The 19514-nt window shown below is 46.0% G+C and overlaps 2 protein-coding genes across 4 annotated transcripts in view; one reads left to right on the top strand and one right to left on the bottom strand.

Annotated features, from left to right (window-relative positions):
- Positions 1–3055: 3055 nt before the first annotated feature.
- PRG4 (proteoglycan 4) lies at positions 3056–18910 on the top strand. The gene is made up of 11 exons (XM_049776421.1): positions 3056–3062; positions 3628–3718; positions 6025–6147; positions 7487–7606; positions 12042–14261; positions 14483–14560; positions 15433–15569; positions 15926–16082; positions 16470–16667; positions 17942–18067; positions 18704–18910. The coding sequence occupies exons 2-11, from the start codon at positions 3643–3645 to the stop codon at positions 18799–18801; spliced, it is 3333 nt and encodes a 1110-aa protein (XP_049632378.1). The 5' UTR covers positions 3056–3062; positions 3628–3642; the 3' UTR covers positions 18802–18910.
- TPR (translocated promoter region, nuclear basket protein) overlaps positions 18851–19514 on the bottom strand; it is a 73296-nt gene continuing 72632 nt past the window's right edge. For all 3 annotated transcript variants that reach the window (XM_049776382.1, XM_049776384.1, XM_049776383.1), the window contains exon 52: positions 18851–19049. In XM_049776382.1, the coding sequence (XP_049632339.1) occupies positions 18994–19049 (56 nt within the window). In that variant the 3' untranslated portion in view covers positions 18851–18993. The remainder of the gene's footprint in view (positions 19050–19514) is intronic.

Raw genomic sequence — 19514 nt, 5'->3', positions numbered from 1 at the left:
CTTTCTGGACTGAGTTTTGAAATTTTCTCAGCATTTTTTTTGGGGGGTCACACCTGACAGTGTTCAGGGGCTACTTCTGGCTCTGCTCCCAGAAATCTCTCCTGGCAGGCTTGGAGACCATATGGGATGCCAGGGATTAAACCCGGTCTGTCCCAGGTTGGCCGAGTGCAAGGCAAACGCCTACTGCTGTGCAATTGCTCTGGCCCTTCTCAGCATTTTTAAATGAATGTTAAGAAAAGGTTGTGATGTTCCTATTTCAAAAATTGTGAAGGGGCTGAAGCAATAGTAGGACACTTGTCTTGCATACAACTGAATTGAGTTTGATCCTCATATGGTCCCTGAGCACTGCTAGAAGTGTTTCTCTGAGTACAGAACAAGAACACATCCCTGAGCACAACAGGATGTGGCCCAAAAGTCAAAAAACAAACAAAAATTGGTGAAGCTTCTATTTTCCCCTCTTGATTTTCAAAGCTATTTCATCCCAGATCTCCTCATTCATTAGGACCTTCTGCGGTTCTGTGTATTGATTCATGGTTTTAAGTCCCAGAAAGCATATTTTTAAGGGAAAGTCAGCCCCAAAGGATGCATTCATCCTTTTGAACACAGTAAGCAACAACATAAGGATGTTGGGAACAGACAATAAACAAAATCTAGCAAGTTCTTGAACTCTCTCTGCCACTGTAGATGGCTGAACTGTTCTCATTATTTCGAAGAATTTCATTTACTTCTTAGATTGTGTTACAGGCACCTTCTGGATCCCAGTTCCAAATTTCCAGAAAGAGGAAATATTTGGCCCAATTTTGCTCATATTCCAACTCAGACTAGTTTTCTCAGCTGAGGCTGGCATGACTAGAGAAATTCATGTAAATGATGGCAAATGACATTCCTAAATTGATTGACCAGTCTGTTCTAATAGAGTTTATTGTCAACTCCAAGTTATTTTCTTAGAAAACTGACGAACATAAGTCCTACAGAAGTGGCAGGAAGGGAAATATTCTTAAGGCTGGAATTCCTGAGAGGCATAAGGGCAGTCTCTAAATTTTCTTTATAGATAACATGCTAGGCCAGGAACAAGCAGCAAAAGAACAAGGCTATACTCTTATTCCTGTATTAAAACTAGAATGATAGCCATAATCTCATGAATGTGTAAGTACTACAGAAGTGCAAAGGATCGCTCATCAAAGGGATCAGATAGATTGAAACGTGAACAAAACTTCTTTGTTTGTTTTTATGTTAATTTTCACCACACCTGACTGTGTTATGCTAACTCCTTCTGCATCAGGGATCACTCCTGATGGGCTCCGGGGACCATATGAGATCCTAGGATTGATCTAGGGTTGGCTGTGCACGGGCAAGTACCCTCCTCACTGTACTATCTCTCCAGATCCTTAACTGATCAAAACTGATCAAAACTTACAGGAAAAGTCACTATTTAAGTTTGGGTTCTGGCTCTCCTCCTGCTTTATACAGCCTCTAGATTTCCTTTAAGGTGCAGGAGTCTTCCCTTTCTTTGTTCATGTGGAGACTGGATTCTCTTGAAGGCCCTGTGCTGGAGTAATTGTACAGAGTACTATTAATACTAGTATATTAATATTAGTACTAGTAATAATACACTTGCTTTGAATGTGACCCAGGCTCAATTCCCAGCACCACATATGGTCCCCCAAGCCTACCAATCGTGATCCTTGAGTACCACTGGCTGTGGCCCAAAACAAAACTAAACAGAAAAAGCTAGACGAGACCTCGTCTAAACATACAGTTTATGGAGAAGCTAGTGGAAAGGTTGGGGTTAAGGTGTGTGACTCAAAATAAATATTCATCACTATGTTGAACAAATGCTGGAATTTGTCAGGAATGGGACTAAGCTCAGGAATGGGACTGAGAGCTGGACTTGGGTGGACTTGGGGGGCCATATGGGAAGGATAATTTTAATATCACTTTTTCTTCATTGATTATGGGTCTTCTTGGGTTTTGGATCCACCAGGGAAAGCTTCAGGTAAACATCTCTCAGTAGATTATGTTTAGCAAGAACATTTCATGATAGATGAGATAAACTTCACTTGACACATTGACTGGGAAAATTTTCTCTCTGATAAGCTTGCCCAGTCATGAAAGACCTTTTCCAAATGCTTCTGAGTTTATAGTAAATGGGCACAGGGAGACATCAGGACATTTTCTAAGCACATGTTGTCATGGTCTTGGAATCCACAATGTAGATCAGGGGTCTTCAAACTTTTTAAACAGTCCAGATCATTGGAGGGCAGACTATAATTTCAAAGAAAACTATGAACTATAGTGGCCTGTGGGCCATTTTTTGAGGCCCCCTGCCCAAGACTGAGAGGAAGAGTCAAGAGACAGAGAGAAGGAGGGAAGTCAGAAAGTGCGGCACACATTCCACACGTGTGCACTCAGGCCCAGGATGAGTTGTCTGCTAAGCAGGACAGACAGCAGCAGCAAAAACACCTGGTGGACTAGATAAATGTCCTTGACTGGCCACAGGTAGCCTGTGGGCTATAGTTTGAGGCCCCTGGTGTAGATTATTCACCTATAGGCATTAGGGATCTATTTTCTGCCTTTGGTTAGATTAAAGCCACTCAAGAAATTCATGTTTAATGTAATGCGATGGAGTTGAGGAAATTTATCCCACAAATGAACACTAGGTAAATTGTACTATGTCTCTGTGCCAGCTTATGCTGGTGTGTAAAAAGGCAGAAGTGATACCAGTCTTTGACTATTTTAAGGTTCTGGTTAAGTACCCTGGCAGAGTCTCTGACCCTCTCCCTCTCAGAACAATTTGTTCACTTCCCTTGGAAGTTCGAAGGGTGTTTGGGCCAATAAATCCACATTTATTTTGTAGTAGTCACTTCTTAATTGAAGTGTTTTCCAGATGTTGCCTAAGCCGCGTTGTCTGGGCCCTCATCCAATAAATGAGGAGGGTTTGATTTCATAGGTTGTCACTGTTGATTTTGTCTAACCTTTGGACTAATTGGTCCATCCTAATAGATCTGCTCTAATATATAAGACTCCAGTACTGTTGGAGAAACTCATCTCTCCATCTACCGGTAAGTATCAATGTTCATTTGCTTTATGGAATTCAATGTGTTTTCAGCTAAATAGGGAGCGACTTTCTTCAAGGTGCTTGAGACTTTAGAAGGAAAAGTTTAGTTGGAAAGGTTTGAAAGCCATCACTGACTCTGTTAGAATTATACAGATAGGGAGTTAAGGAAAAGTTGTAATGACAATTCTTTCTTCAGTTAATTTTTTTCTGAAACGGGCTCCTTTTCTTCCCTAATATGACACTTTAAACCTTGCCTGGTAAGTACATGGTATCATTTGAAAAGTTTTCAGTCTATTTTCTACAGGGGAGGGAGGGATTCTCCAATATTGAAATGGTCAGTAACAGGATGGAGTTAGTGATTTGATGATTTCAATGCACGTGAGTAAATCTGATTGGCAAATATTTATTATAGAATGAAAACAAATTTTCAAAACATGTGCCTCAAGAATGGATCAGTTTAACATTAAAGGCATTTTGAAAGTTCCTGAAATCTGTCTTCACACAGGTGTAAGAGGGCAGTGGAATAAAAGAGCAATTTTCTGATACTTTTCTTTTCAATGTAGACCTAGCACCCAAGAAGAACCATGGAGTGGAAAATGCTTCCAATGTATTTACTGCTACTGATTTCTTTCTTCTGGATCCAGCAAGCTGCTTCCCAAGGTAACACCAACTCTCAGAAATGTTGTTAGTTAGTTTAGAACTAACTATCATTCAGTTCTAACTTTGCATCAAAAGATAGAGATTTCTAAAAGGGACACTGTTGTGAGCATAGTACATGGTAAAACCTTACAACTATGCAAGACAGTCCATATATTTAGAACCGTTGGCAATTCTCACTTCTATCTCAAACATTATAAAAAATAGCTGTATTCTTAATGCCTGCTGTTCTCCCAAAAATTAAAATAAAATAAAAATAAAACCAGGCATGATACAACAATACTATGATTCAATATTATTAGAAAAGCTGAAAAGAATAGTATTGCATTTAATTTTCTACATACGACTTATTTACAAGGAAATTTAACTAGTTTTTTACAACAAGTAAATTAGTGATAAGTAACTTGAGCATTGATGTCCTGGTATGATATGTGTAATAATGTTTTAAAATGACATTTTATGCGTCCTGAAGGTGCTCTCTAACTAGGATAATTTACTCAGGTGTGAATATCACTTAATGATACAAAATATTGAGTTATTCACATCAGAATTGATTTTGGATAAAGAGTTCTTGTTAGGGAGCAATAACACAGTGGCAGGGCATTTGCCTTGCATGTGGCCCACTCAGGACAGTCCCCGGCATCCCATATGACCCCCTGAGTCTGCCAGGAGTGATTTCTGAGTGCAGAGCCAGGAGAAACCCCTGAACCCAGGTGTGCCCCCCCCCCAAAAAAAAAAGAAGAAAAAAAATAGAGTTCTTATTAGGCACTTCCCCATTCAGGAAGCTTGCCTGAGCAAAATTCTCTTCATAAAATCCACGTTGATTTGCAAAGAGAATGAAACCAATTGCTTCCACTTCCTTCTGTTACCTTCATTAGTAAAATCTAAGAGGTGAAAATCCAGACTACACAATTCTACAATGAAATGATGCCTATAATTACATTAGATATTTCTAGCAAAAGGATTTAAATTCTCGAGGACCCTAGCACAGAGCTCACTGCCTCCTGCACATAGTTTCAGAATCACTCTGATAAGAAAAGATGGGAAAATGTGAACAAGCCAACATCAATATTTAGTGAGAAATGAAGCTTTTGTGGTATTTCACCTAATGATATTGTCGGGCCATTAGTCCCGAGCCAACTTCTTAATCCACTTTTCCCCTGTGATACAGCTTGTTTGGCAGAAGGACAGGTTTAATTCACCTTTTCAGAAATACGTTTTACGTTAATTAATTAATTAATTGCTCAAACCATTTGCCATGAGTCAGTTGCTCTCTGAAATTAATGCTTCCTGCAAGGATAGTTGGTTTCTGGTCTCAGAAACCTGTTTATGGTAGAAGAATAACCTTTGATGTGGTCTTGTCTGCTTTCCTTGCCGTCTTGTCCCTTGTCCACCCTTTTCTTTATATGTATAATCTATATATAATATATAATATATATAATATATAATATCTATATAATCTATGTATTGATATACATACACTATATATGCATTTGTACGTATTGTGCATGCATGTGCACTCCAAGATCTACTTTGGTTTGTTCGCATACTCAAGCCCTAACTTTCCTGGACTCCTTGTTCTGAGGTTTTTCAGCGTGTTTCGGCGTCCCTCTATGGATGTGAGCTGAGCACCTGGCCAATTGCTCTTCCCATTGAGGACTGGAGGAACATGGCTGTGCTTCTCTTGGGTGGCTTTCCAAGTGTTTGCTGAAGGATTTTCTCACAGAGTGTGGGTTCCCGTTACCCTTTGGTTCTATTGAGCCACAGCCCAGAAACACACAGGCCCAGAAAGCTAATTTGGGAGGCATATCTCATCTGACTCATTTAATTAATTAAACCTTGCTAAGAAGGGGGAGAGCCCAGGCAAGCAGGTTGGACCAACTTGATCCAAAGTTGTCTTCCAGTAAGAATAAAGGGATGAGAACATCAGGATTGAGTTTCCTTAAAATGATTGTTCATTTGTAGTGAGAAAGGTCTGTATTAATTAATACCAGTAGGTGTTCATTGACCTACTAGCTGAATTAGCCTTGAATGAACTAGGAACAGTTGTTATTCCAACATCTCCCTTTCAGAGTCCTTATTTCTAACTATGGGCTAATCTATCCTCTCCTGAAAACCTTTTCCTATACCTCAGAGATAATGAGCAGTTCAGAGATACTCCACGAAGAGCAGAGAAAATTTAGCCACCTGGTGGCATGACCCAAAGTACACCAGGGAACTATCTGCCTCTCTGCCAAGAGGGCTGGCAAAGCCATGCTCCCACCTGCGAGGGCTCTGGCCATATTTACGCCACTATTGTGTGCTTCTAGATTTATCAAGCTGTGCAGGGAGATGTGGGGAAGGGTATTCTAGAGATGCCACCTGCAACTGTGACTATAACTGCCAACACTACATGGAGTGCTGTCCTGACTTCAAGAAAGTCTGCACAGTGGGTAAGTCCGGAGGGTGGTGTGCCACCCTGCGGCCCCTCGCGACGCTGCTTCACACCATCTCGATGCCTGTTGCTTCAGCACCTTCTCCCTCCAGCTTACATGTCTATGCCATGCGCTGCCCAGAGGGGATACAGGATCCTGGACTGAGGGAACATGGTGGGATGTCACCAGATGAGACTGATGAGTTTGACCAGGAAAATGCCTTCTTCTCCATCCAGAACCCGGTGCTCATGAGTCATTGAGCAGATTAAATTAAGAGGACTGGCCCTGGGTGCTGACACAAAGGCTTTGCATAAGGAACCCATGATTCCATCTCTGGCACAGCATGATCCCACAGCACCACTGAAAGTGGGCCCCAAGTCCTAAAAAAGGGAATTTGTTGTTGGGGAACCATACTTAGTGGTGTTTACTTCTGCAGTACTAAGTGCAGTTAACTTTACTCCTGCGCTGTGCTCAGGGATTTATCCTGCCGGGCTCAGGGGACCCAACAGGGTGCTGGGGATAGAAGCTGTGTCAACCCTTGTCAGATAAATGCCTACCCCGCTGTGCCATGTTTCTGGTTTTCCCACTCCCAGAAGAGTAATTATTGCCCCATTGGCCTGGAAGGAATTGCTTATTGGGGTGGCGGTGGGGTGGGGGTTCTCTTAAAGGTCTTAACCCAAAACAAAGCCATGGAGAAGAGTCTTGTCTACCCTGAGAACTTAAATAGATGCAAGACTTGCAAAGTGAATCTTTAGTTCATTGGGGCTTCTGCCCTAGCAGGAGGGCTGGTGATGCTGACAGAAGCAGCTCAATCCTGGGACTCAGGGAACATTGCTTTCTAAACCCTATCGGCATCAGCATCAGAGCTGAGACAGATACTGTTGATCAGTTTCTGTGCAGTATTAGGTTGTACAAGGAGGGTTCGCTTTAGGGGTGCGGTAGAGGGGATGAACTAGGACACAGATTCGGCTCCCCCACCTCACAGCCTGTTCCTCATCAAGTGTTCTGCGTCCTCAGTCAAGGATTTGGCACCTGTGGTTCAGAATACTCTTGGGGACTGTTGGCTTAATAGCATTGCAGGATCCTGATGATCTGAGACACTAAACCGCAATGTGGGTGAGGGGGGTCTCCTGTGACCCTTTTGTCCGTGCCCACAGCAGGCATAGTATCAGCCCCCTGGGATCCTGCAAGGCTCCTTGAGTTCTGCCTGCCCTGGGGTCACCATTCTTCTCCTCAAGTCCTCATGCACGACAGTGAAGGACTCCGGGGGCTATTGGTCTGGGGAAGGGGGATACAGGGTGTGGTTGAGGGGCCCTGGCCTATCTGTGACCTGCCTGTCTTGTTTTGCTCCGGGCAGAGCTTTCCTGCAAGGGCCGCTGCTTCGAATCCTTCGCCCGTGGCCGCGAGTGCGACTGTGATGACCAGTGCAAGAAGTATGGCAAGTGCTGCCCAGACTATGCAGACTTCTGCGAGGAAGGTGAGGCCAAGCCCTGTGGGCGCCCCTGCTCTGTATCAGAGGGGATGCGAGTCTTTCTCTCCAGCTGGGGTTTGGATCCTACTTGAGTGCCCAATGCCCAGCGCCCCCATCCCTGGTTGCCATCCTTGGTGTGTCCTTGAGGCTCTCAGAAGGGACATTTGGGCTTCTAGAAGGACTAAACATGCAAGTGTGATGTGGTTGATGACTGTCCCATCTTTCAGTGCCCCCTTTCTCCCAGAGTTTGTTGGAGGGACTGGGAGCCCCCTATGGTTCTATGAGTGCTCGGGTCTAAGAAAAGTCGAGTCAACTCGCTGCTAACCCTAGGATCCCATGTCTGCTCAGTGTCTGCTCTTCAGTCAGGCTGTTTGAAGGGAGGTGGGGAACAGCGAAAGGAAAATCAGCCAGGCTTGCATAACCTTAGTCAAACTCTCCAAGCTAACAGTGCTGTACGGGTGGAAAAGGTTACTCAGTGCCCTGCAGAGACATTTCCCAATTCTTGTGTTTTCCCTGGAAAGTGCTGTAGGAGAAATGAAGACAACACCCTGTTCTGTTGATCTGGGGGTATGGGGTGGAAAACATGGATGCAGGGTTCCTGCAATGCCCAGAGCCCCTGCATTTGAGTTGGGTGTTTACATAGAGCACCTGGGCAATGAAAGTCCAGCACTGATCTCCTAGGGAGGGGGATGGTGGCAGAGAAACCAGGCCTTGGGGCAGGGCTTGATGGGAACCCAGCGGCAGGTGATATTTTCAGAATTCTCAGGCCTGACCCCAAGCAAACAAGCTCTCCATGACTCAGTGCTCAGAGCTTTGCTCTAAAGATGGCTAGATCTGAGAAACTACCAGTTCAGGAGTGGAAGGAGATTCTGAAGCAGTGGGGGCTCACTGGTTCTGTTCACCAGCCCTAGATGAAGCTCAGGAGCTGCTTCTCCGATTCAGTCCTGTGGTAATTTGGAGGCAGGAGGAAGAGAGTGAGGGGGTTGTGCTGAGAGGCTGAGGAAAGGCATGGGGAATCCCCCAGCAACCCGCACCCGTTTGCGGGTCCCTCCCTCCCATCTGGGTCGCATTAATCATGTACAAGCAGCCCCAGAAGCTCAAAGGCCAACAGGCTAGAGATAGCACAGCAGGGAAGTTGCTGGCTTTGCACCCAGCCTACCCAAGTTTGATCCCTGGCACTTCAGAAAGTCCTCCAAGTCCTGCCAGGAGTGATCCCTGAGCACAAAGCAAGGAGTTGGTCCTGAGCACTGCTCAGTCCGCTCCCCAAACCAAATAAACAAAGCTTAAAGGCCGCGCCTCAGATCGCCCAAACAGTTGTTTACTTGGGGAGCGGGTGCCACCGTCTGCGGGAGGTGTGAAACGTTTACAGGAGCAAATATTCCCCTGGAACTTGGCAACACAGCGGCTTGGTGAGTTGACTACATGGGGAAACAGGAAATGTGGACTTATTTGTATTTCTCAATAAGTCCATGCTCCTTCTGGCATCATGACTCTCTTTAACACATCAGAATTTGTTCTAAAACACAAGTTCCCCAATGGATTTAGCCTATTACCTCTTTTCTAGGGGAAAAAAGCATAGTTTTATATATCAATATATGTTGCTGTAAAGTAATATACAAATATATTATTTATCATTTGTCAATAAATATTAGTGTGTATACTTATATATGTTTATATATGTATATATAAATATATATACACACATATATATGTACATATATATATCCCTGAAAATGTACCTTCTTGAAGGAACAAACAGAAAGGCTTCCCAGATAGATACTCCAGAAGAACCCCTGAACCCTCCCACACCCCCAGATGCCTGGCAGAACTGAATTTTCTAGACCAGCCCGGAGGATACCGGTGGGAGAGGTGGGGCTGGCCTCAGCTGGGTCGAGCCCCAAGAGGCACCCCAAAATTATGCTAACTTGCCTGTCTCACTTGGCCTCAGTGCATAACCCCACAGCACCGCCGTCCCCCAGGACTCGGCCGGAAGCACCTCACACCATCAAATCCACCTCTAAACGCTCACCCAAAGCACCCAAGAAGAAGACTAAGAAAGTGCTAGAATCAGAGGAGATAACGGAAGGTAGGAGGGCAAGGCTGTGTGCTGTGTGAGCCAATGACAGCTGCAGCTCAGGCCACACACACACACCTACAGTGCCTAGGACAGTGCCTTGTTTTTTTTTTTTTTTTTTTAAGTGGGATCGGGGACTGGAGCAACAGCATAATGGGTAAAGCGTTTACTCTGCATGTGGCTGACCTGGGTTCAGTCCCTGGCATCCCATATGGTCTCCCAAGCCTGCCAGGAGTAATTTCTGAGTCAGAGCCAATAGTAATCTCTGAGTGCTGCTGGGTGTGACCCAAAAGCTAAAAAAAAAAAAAAAAAAAAAAAAAAAAGTGGGGCCAGAGTGATAGTCCAGCAGGTAGAGCCTGGCCTTGTGTGCGGCTGATCTGGGTTTGATCCCCAGCATCCCATAGGGTACTCCGAGTACCACCAGGAATGAGTCCTGAGTGGAAAGCCATGAATCAGCCCTGAGCATCACTGGGTGTGGCCCCCAACCAAAATAATAATAATAATAAATAATTTATTTAAATTTGAACAATATAACTGGTTTTGATGGGGTTAGGCCCTTGTTTTCAGGTTAGTTGAGGTGGACCCCTATAGCAGAAAACTTCAAGCATATATCTTTTAAAAAGATCATTATCTTATATAATGATCAAACTCATTACGGGTTGGGTATAGGTAAAATAAAGATACGCATCTGACAGGCTTTTGTTTTTAAAGCTTATGATTTTCATAGACAAAAAGACTATGAGATGTGGAAAGTTTGAGAAAGTTATGTAGTTATATTTCTAGTTTCTGTGATATGCTCAGTGGCCTGGCCTTTTTAACTGGACAATGAAATGGGTCCAACAAGGCAGACATTGTCAAAGGCATTTCTTGCTGTATTTGCAATGGCAGTTCTTTTGCGTTTTAAACCACAACCGGTGTGACCAACCTTTTCGTTTGATTTATAGAACATTCTGTTTCTGAAAACCAAGAGTCTTCCTCCTCCTCTTCCTCTTCCTCTTCAACTATTCGGAAAGTCAAGTCTTCCAAAAATTCAGCAGCTAATAGAGAATTAAAGAAGAATCCCAAAGGTTTGAGCATTGATAAAGATCAAAGACTATATCAATGCCATGTGAACTGCATCCTTGGAGTGATGTATTGGCCTGTTTGAGGATTGTGGGGAATGTCAAACTTTATAGAAATTATTTTAGAAAGACTCAAATAAACTTCCATAGGATATTGGTGCCAGACAGCTAAGTCAAGACTCGTAAGAGCCAAGGACAAGAAAACATTCCATCTTCTTGCAACCATAGAAAGAAAGGAAATCTTGTAGCGTTATTGAGGTCTTTCTCTTTCAGTTCCTGTCCACCTGGTGGTATTTTCTATATCCCCTCCTTCTTCTACTTTAGAGAACATTTTCATATTCTCCTGAATGTTTTGAAATGTTAAATTACTGAACAGCTTTGGGAAAGGCAATGTTAATAGTAATTGTTATGTTGACCCAATGCCCATATTTTCCTAATACATCAGATGCCATATCTGGCTGATTTTTCTGTGCTAGAGAAGTAATTAGAAGAAATAACTCACCTAGAAGTAATGTGTAAAGAAATGATATAGCAGACTAGATTCTATGAACTATAGACAGATCCCAAGAAATCCTAGTATTCTGTTGCTTTGTAGCTCCTGAAATTCTGAGATCCATTCTAGCTTCTACAGGAGATGGCTTTTGGAGAATGGAGTTTTGTATCTGGAGCCAGCACCTTACACTTCAAGACCCCCATTCTTTTACATATGAGGTGTAGGTCATGCCTGTGGCTTAAATGGGACTGAGTCACAGAGCTGGCCTCTAATGCACCTGTGTTTTGGGAAATGGTTTAAAAAGGGCCTTTGGGTATCCTACTATCCTCCAGTCCTCTTCCACCTGAGTTTGGGGCAACTGAGTTTGGGGGTCATACTCAGGTGTTCCAGCCTGAGTATGGTTCTGGGATCTCTCAGGAACTCTCAGAACCTCTCAGGGGAGTACTGGAGGAGAGTTTGTATCTGCAGTAGGAGAGGCTAAAGGGAGGTGTCTGTGTGGGCCCCAAAACTATGGGTTTAGGAAGGGAAGGAAAGTTCCTTAATGTGGAGATGAGTTAGTGTTACTTGTCATGGTGCTGGTCCCAATTGCCCCTGGCTGTGCTGCCTGATTCTGGAGAATTCTTTTCCACCCCTTCTCAATTTTCTACCATGGTCCAACAACATAGGTTAGGTGTCGCTTTCAAGAAATTAATAGAATTCAAGGTTAGTCCATGGCCAAGTGACACCAAAGCACATGCTTGGTAAGGTTAGTGCCTGTTTGTCACTGGGGAAGGAAGAAATGACTTGAATGTCAATGCTGCTTTCTCCCTCCAGCCAAAGACAAGAAAACGCCGGAAAAGAAACCTGCCCCAGAACCAGTGGGAGAAGAAGCTGGGAGTGGGCTGGACAGTGTCCCCCCAACTCCTGGCAAAGTGATGCCCCCACCTCCCCAGGCCACAGCAGGGACCCCGGAAGATGCCAAGCCCCCCATTGCACCTGATGCTGAGAGGGAGAGGTCCTTGACGGAGACCACGGTTGAAACTGCAGAGAGCTCCTCAGCCAAGAATCAGACGTCAACTAGCACCAAGAAAACATCTGCTAAAGAGGCTCGGAGTGCTGAGAAGAACACCCCAGAAGGTTCGACCCCGCCACCGCCAGCCCCCACAGAGCCCGTGCCTGAAGCTGAGACCACAGTCCAACCCCCAGAGCCCACCACCCCAAAACCCAAACCCACTACCCCCAAGCCAGAGCCAACCACACCCAAAGAACCAGAGCCCACCACCCCCAAACCAGAGCCCACCACCCCCAAAGAACCAGAGCCCACAACCCCAAAACCAGAGCCCACCACCCCAAAACCAGAGCCCACCACCCCCAAAGAACCAGAGCCCACTACCCCAAAACCAGAGCCCACCACCCCAAAACCAGAGCCCACCACCCCCAAAGAACCAGAGCCCACAACCCCAAAACCAGAGCCCACCACCCCCAAAGAACCAGAGCCCACCACCCCCAAACCAGAGCCAACCACTCCAAAACCAGAGCCCACCACCCCCAAAGAACCAGAGCCCACAACCCCCAAAGAACCAGAGCCCACAACCCCAAAACCAGAGCCCACCACCCCCAAAGAACCAGAGCCCACCACCCCCAAACCAGAGCCAACCACTCCAAAACCAGAGCCCACCACCCCCAAAGAACCAGAGCCCACCACCCCAAAACCAGAACCTACCACCCCCAAACCAGAGCCAACCACTCCAAAACCAGAGCCTACCACCCCCAAAGAACCAGAGCCCACCACCCCAAAACCAGAGCCCACCACCCCCAAAGAACCAGAGCCCACCACCCCCAAACCAGAGCCCACCACCCCAAAACCAGAACCCACTACCCCCAAAGAATCAGAGCCCACAACCCCAAAACCAGAGCCAACCACTCCAAAACCAGAGCCTACCACCCCCAAAGAACCAGAGCCCACCACCCCAAAACCAGAGCCCACTACCCCCAAAGAACCAGAGCCCACCACCCCAAAACCAGAACCTACCACGCCCAAACCAGAGCCCACCACCCCAAAACCAGAGCCAACCACTCCAAAACCAGAGCCCACCACCCCCAAAGAACCAGAGCCCACCACTCCAAAACCAGAACCCACTACCCCAAAACCAGAGCCCACCACCCCCAAAGAACCAGAGCCCACCACTCCAAAACCAGAACCCACTACCCCAAAACCAGAGCCCACCACCCCCAAAGAACCAGAGCCCACCACCCCCAAAGCAGAGCCAACCACTCCAAAACCAGAGCCCACCACCCCCAAAGAGCCAGAGCCCACAACCCCCAAAGAACCAGAGCCCACCACCCCTAAAGCTGAACCCACCACCCCAAAAGAGTCAGAACCCACCACACCGAAGCCCAAACCCACTACTCTGAAGCCTGAGCCCACCACCCCCAAAGACCCAGAACCCACCAACCCCAGTCTCAAACCTGAACTCACCACCCTCAAAGAACCAGAACCTACCCCCAAGGGCCCCACTCCAGCTGCCCCTGAAGGGCCCAATAACCCCCCTGAAGCAACCCCCAAGCTTCCTGCAGGTCCCACTCCTGCAGACTCCACTTCTGCAGACCCTGCGGTGGACCCGAAAAAGCCGGAGGGACCCACAGTCACACCTAAAGACCCAGCTGCCGAGCCGGAGACCACAACGCTCAAGCCCCAGAAGCCAACCAAACCCCCCAAGAAGCGCCCCACAACCAAGAGGCCCAGGGGGAGAAAACCAAAGACCACCAAGGCTCCTGCAGAGACCACGCCCACCACCACCACCACCACCACCATGGCGACCACCAACCCCACCACCATGTCCACCACCACAAATGCCCTGCTTCCCACCAGCACCACTTTGGCCCCCAACTCTCCTGTGAGGAGCACACCCAGGAGTGAGGCCGAGGCCATGACCGAGAACACACACGTCCTGGTGCCCGGCGGCCCCGTTCTGACACCCATAGGCGCTGCAGGCAGCGACTTCATGGGGCGTAACCCTGAGCAGGGCACGGGCGCTGACTCCCTGCTTTCAGGTATGGAGCCAGGTTCTGGGGTGTTAGCCGAGATCCCTCCTCAGGGTGCCACAGATGGTCACATAGGCAGATAAAAAGAGAACCCTGTGACACATGCACCTCCTCCATCATCCCATGGAGCCCTTGGGAAGCAGGGGGTGGCCAGGATGAAACTTTGGGGGTCTGGAGAGAGCCAGTGTCCCCTGGTTGCCTGTGTGACAGCCCCCTTTGCTTGCTTCTAGATGGGACAGATTTATGCGATGGTCGCCCTGTGGACGCACTCACCACCCTGCGCAATGGGACCATGGTGGCCTTCCGAGGTGAGCTTTGGGTCTTCCTATCTTCTTGCTGACCTTGGGTTGAGACCCAAGGCTCGGTGTGGGTGGGTGGGGGAGCCTGGTTGACAAACAGCCCCTCATACTACATCACGATTGGAATGACATTAGATTCGCTCCTTACAGGAGGAACCAGAGCATGGGCCAAACAATAGGACAGTGGGGGAGGGCTTCTGTTTTGCATACAGCTGACCTGGGTTGGATCCCTTGCATCCCATAGGAGCCCCTGAGCCCACCAGGAGTGTTTTCTGAGAACAGTCAGAAATAAACTTTGAGCATCACCAGCTGTGGCCCCAAAAGAATGAAAAGGAATCAAACCCGGATCCAATATTACTAATATTTCTCTGACCCCGAGTCCAAAGGGGTCAATTCCATCCAGGCTTTGCCTGAATATCTGGTCTGTGGAATGCTGGTGGTGGGAGGAAGCCCTTGTTCCTTGTGCTGCAGTAACTTGCTATTTGCTCCATGGAGACAAATTTTAATGGTCCTGTCTTAAAAAGGGGGCTCCTCAGTGGGAAAGTGTCCTTTCAAGGGGCCAGAGTGATAGCACAGCAGTAGGGCTTTTGACTTGCACGTGGCTGACCCAGGACAGACCTGGGTTCGATCACCGGCATTCCATATGGTCTCCCAAGCCAGGAACAATTTCTGACTGCATAGCCAGGAGTGTCACTGGGTGTTCCCCTGTCCCCCGCCCAAGTGTCCTTACAAGGGCCTACTAGATTCCAGAAACTTCCTCAAAACCATGTCTCAACTAGTGCCAAGTTCTGAGCAAACTTCCACTCTCTGTTCTGAGAAGTCAGGGGGCAGGTTAACTCGGCTGGGCTGGAGGCAAACTGAGCTGTTGTTTGCTCTTTCAGGCCATTATTTCTGGATGCTCAGACCCTTTAGCCCACCATCCCCACCCCGGAGGATCACAGAAGTTTGGGGTATTCCCTCTCCTATTGATACTGCTTTTACTAGGTGCAACTGTGAGGGGAAAACATACTTCTTTAAGGTAAGAAAGAAAATTGGCAATTTGGGATGGAGAGTGGAAAGGTTAAGTAAGGTACTGGCCTTGCATGTGGTTGACCCCGTGTGGTCCCCAGCACCACATAAGATCCACATAAGATCCACTGCTAGAACTGACCCTGTGTACTGCTAAAGTCCCCCCGCCCCAAGAAAATCCACAATTAGTATTGGCATACCCAAGCTGAACCATTGTTTCAGAAAGGCCCCGTTAATTCTATCGTTAAAATGCATTTGGTGACATATTTAAGCATTTACTCAAACCCTGAACTAGACTTTAAGACATTCTGCCTGTATGAAAACTGGTTTTCCATGCTAGCTTTTCCTTTTCTTGGAAATGACCAGGATTCCCAGTACTGGCGGTTCACCAATGATGTCAAAGACCCAGGATACCCCAAACAAATTGTAAAAGGATTTGGAGGGCTCAATGGAAAGATCGTGGCTGCTCTCTCGGTCGCAAGATACAAGACCAGGCCTGAATCGGTGTATTTCTTTAAGAGAGGTAAGAGTTATATAATGCTCAGGATCATGAACATTAGCCAGTCCAAGACTCGCCATGGAAGCTTCATCCAATGCTTTTATTTATGGCTGGGTTTATCTCATATGACATTGTTGGTGTCCTGGAATAAAACTTTTTCAACAAGAAATATATTGAGAACAGGAAGAGGTTCTTTCCATCAGTTTCAGGAGTCTGCAGAACAATGGTATCAAGGATGGCATCTCTCTACCCAATGGCTAAGCAGTCTGCTGGCCTTAATTAGAAAGGATGTCAGGCCTTAGGAGTCTTCTCATGTTCTTAAGGAACAGGCACCATCATGTTTGATAGTATCTTATAAGAATCTGTTTCATTGCCCTCTGAGATGTGAATGGAGGTCTATCTTGCACTCAGGTGGTGGCATCCAGCAGTACACATACAAACAGGAACCGGTCAGCAAGTGCCCAGGCAGGCAGCCTCCCATCAATTACTCGGTGTACGGACAGGCCGCTCAGGTCAGGCGACGGCGCTTTGAGCGGGCCATTGCTCCTTCTCGCACACACACCATCAGCATCCACTTCTCCCCTGCGAGAGTCACTTACCAAGACAAAGGTACTGTTTTTCATTGTGCCAAATGTTCTTTTATGTGGGGCCAGAGTGATAGCACAGGTGGGAGGGGACTTGCTTTGTATGAGCCCAACCCAGGTTCGATCTCCGGCATCCCATATGGTCCCCTGAGCACCACCAGGAATGATTCTTGAGTGAAGATCCATGGTTAAGCCCTAATTATCACTGGTGTGGCTCCAAAATCAGAGCTAAAAAAGCTATTTTTCTACATGAAGTAGGTATTGTTGTTTTAAATATAAAATATAAAGTCCTAGGTTGGGGTGAGGCCTTACTCAGCACAACACCTTTACCCACCAGTGGGTCTGAAGGTGCAGGATAATGGTGTAGAAATTCATAGGCAAAGTTTCAGGAGTCAGCCAGCTTTATTTCATGGCCCTAACCACCATGTGCTTTAGTTCACATGGCTTCTATGCTCATCTTATTCCCAGCAGCTTCTTCTCTGCTGCTCTACATGATTCCTTGCTCCTTTCTCGCCTCCCTGTAACCCCAGGCAACACCTTTATTCCAAACCTCAGACACCACCCAGGTGGATCTAACTATCCAGGTGATATCAACATATGGCATTGGGAGAGAGGTATCCTCAGAGATATAATAGTTTCCTTTCAAATAAGAACTTTCAACATAAATATGGTCTGAATGGGCTGGAGAGATATTACAGTAATGCACTTGCTTTGCACCTAGCTGACCCAGGCTTGATTCCTGGCATCCCCTATGCTCCTCGGAAGGCCAGAAAGAGTGACCTATTAGTGCAGGGCCAGGCATAAGCCCTGAGCACTGCTAAGTGCGGCTCATAAAGCAAACAAAAGGCTTAACCACCTTACCTCTGATACTTAAAAAAAAATTGATGTTAAACATCAAATGAATAATTGAGTTTTCTTTTTTTGATGGGTATGGAAGAGGTACAGGCTTGTGAGACTTATCAAGTACCTTAGCAGAAACTTTACTTGAATGTCACCCTATAGACCCCCAGAAGCAGTCAGCATTCATACCTTGTCACAAGCATAAGCAGCTCCCAAAGTTAAAGAGCCTGATAATGAGCCAGCGTGCCACCAAACTTCTAAGCTGGGGCCTGGTCTTACTTGAAATAATGCTTTTTTCCACTCAACCTGTTTCGGTCACACCGGTAGTGTGTGAACCCCATTCCTGGTGGGGTTCAGGGGAACCTACGAAATGCCAGGGATACAGCCACGTGCAAGTTATGTGCCCTCCCCAGTCTTGTCACTCAGACCCTCTAATCTGCACCTTGGTGTACCCAACAGGCTTTCTTCACAAAGAAGTAAAAATGAACACCATGTGGAGAGGCTTCCCCAGTGTGGTCACTTCGGTCATATCCCTTCCCAACTTACGCAGACCCGATGGCTACGATTACTACGCCTTCTCCAAGGGTGAGTGCATGGTACTCCCATCTGCTGTCTTCTGCTCTAGAGGTCAGGCTGAAGCACAAGTGAGTGGAGAGAAATGTTCAATTCTATTGTGACTGGAACTGCTGAGAAGAGGTTTTCCACTTTCCTCCAACTAGATTATGATTCTGCCCTCTCTGAGTGAGCCCAAGAAAAACAGTTTTTAAGCGACAGTGCTTGGGAGATGGGAAGCTACTCCTATCTCAGTACTGGCATTTAACAAGCCTCGCTGGAGGGAGCGGCCTTCTCAGAGTTGCATACTTTTGTCTAAGAGCTGCACGACATTCTCAAGAAACAGCCACATCAAAGTCCAAGTCAGATGGTCTACACATATGATTCGAGAACTGTCTTTTTGAAAATGACTGAGTCCAAGTGAACTACTTTATATACTAACTTGGATTTCTCACTCTTGTTTCAAAGAAGAATGCTGACCCTCATTTTACTGAAGGATGGCAAAAGGGGACAAGATTAAGGCAATAGTTCTGGTTATTTTTTGGGTCCACTTAATTTAATACAAATACCATTAGTACTAAACTGGTAATTTTTGAGTATTACTTGGCAAACTCTTTTATGTGCTAGTATTCATGTTCTTCCCACTAACTGATGCTTCTGTTTGGTCAGATCAATACTACAACATCGACCTGCCCAGCAGAACTGCAAGGGCTGTGACCACCCGCTCCGGGCAGACCCTCTCCAAAGTCTGGTACAACTGTCCTTAGACTCTTGGCAAGGAAAAAAGCGACTGAAATGAAGAAAAAAGGAACAGAATTTTGACACCAAAATGTTTTATTAATAAAAAATGTTGAGATGAGCAAACCAACTTAAATATAAAAATGTCTTTAAACTTGGCAGTCATTACACACACAGATTTGACATTCTCATTTTATTCACAGTTATACTTTACAGGATACTCAATTAATATTTCCTCTATTTATTCCTCCTCGCCCACCCATTGCATGGCTCACACCTAGAAGAGATAAAAAGAATCCAAGTAAATGTATCGTTCAGAAGTACAACAAAAAAACAAGTATTACCTTATCTTAATGCCCAGGCTAAAAATTTTAAAATCAAGTACCTGGGCAAAACTGTTAGGTATTTCATATATTTAACAGAAATTAGTAGAGTGATTATGATTAGATCAGTATTTTATGAAATACAAGATAACTGCTCTACTGGAAAACAAAGATAAAAAGTCTATTTAAAAAAACACAAAAACAACAATAAAAGTACAAAGCTTTGGTTCTTTTGTATTAAAAAGGTAGAGCTATAGGCAGGCATGGAACAGACTGAAAAAAGTGACATCTTAGCTTTCCCTAATTTTACTTTGATCCCCTACAACTTTTATAGTCCCTTAAGTTCACCAGGAGTGATCCCTGAGTGCAGAGCCTCCGAATCAGCCCTGAGCACTGCCAGATGTGGTCCCAAGTCAAAC

The sequence above is a fragment of the Suncus etruscus genome, chromosome 7 (assembly GCF_024139225.1).
Source record: "Suncus etruscus isolate mSunEtr1 chromosome 7, mSunEtr1.pri.cur, whole genome shotgun sequence".
In the NCBI taxonomy this organism is placed as follows: Eukaryota; Metazoa; Chordata; class Mammalia; order Eulipotyphla; family Soricidae; genus Suncus; species Suncus etruscus.
The sequence above is the reverse complement of the archived record's forward strand: the minus strand, read 5'-3'. Positions and strand labels throughout refer to the sequence as shown.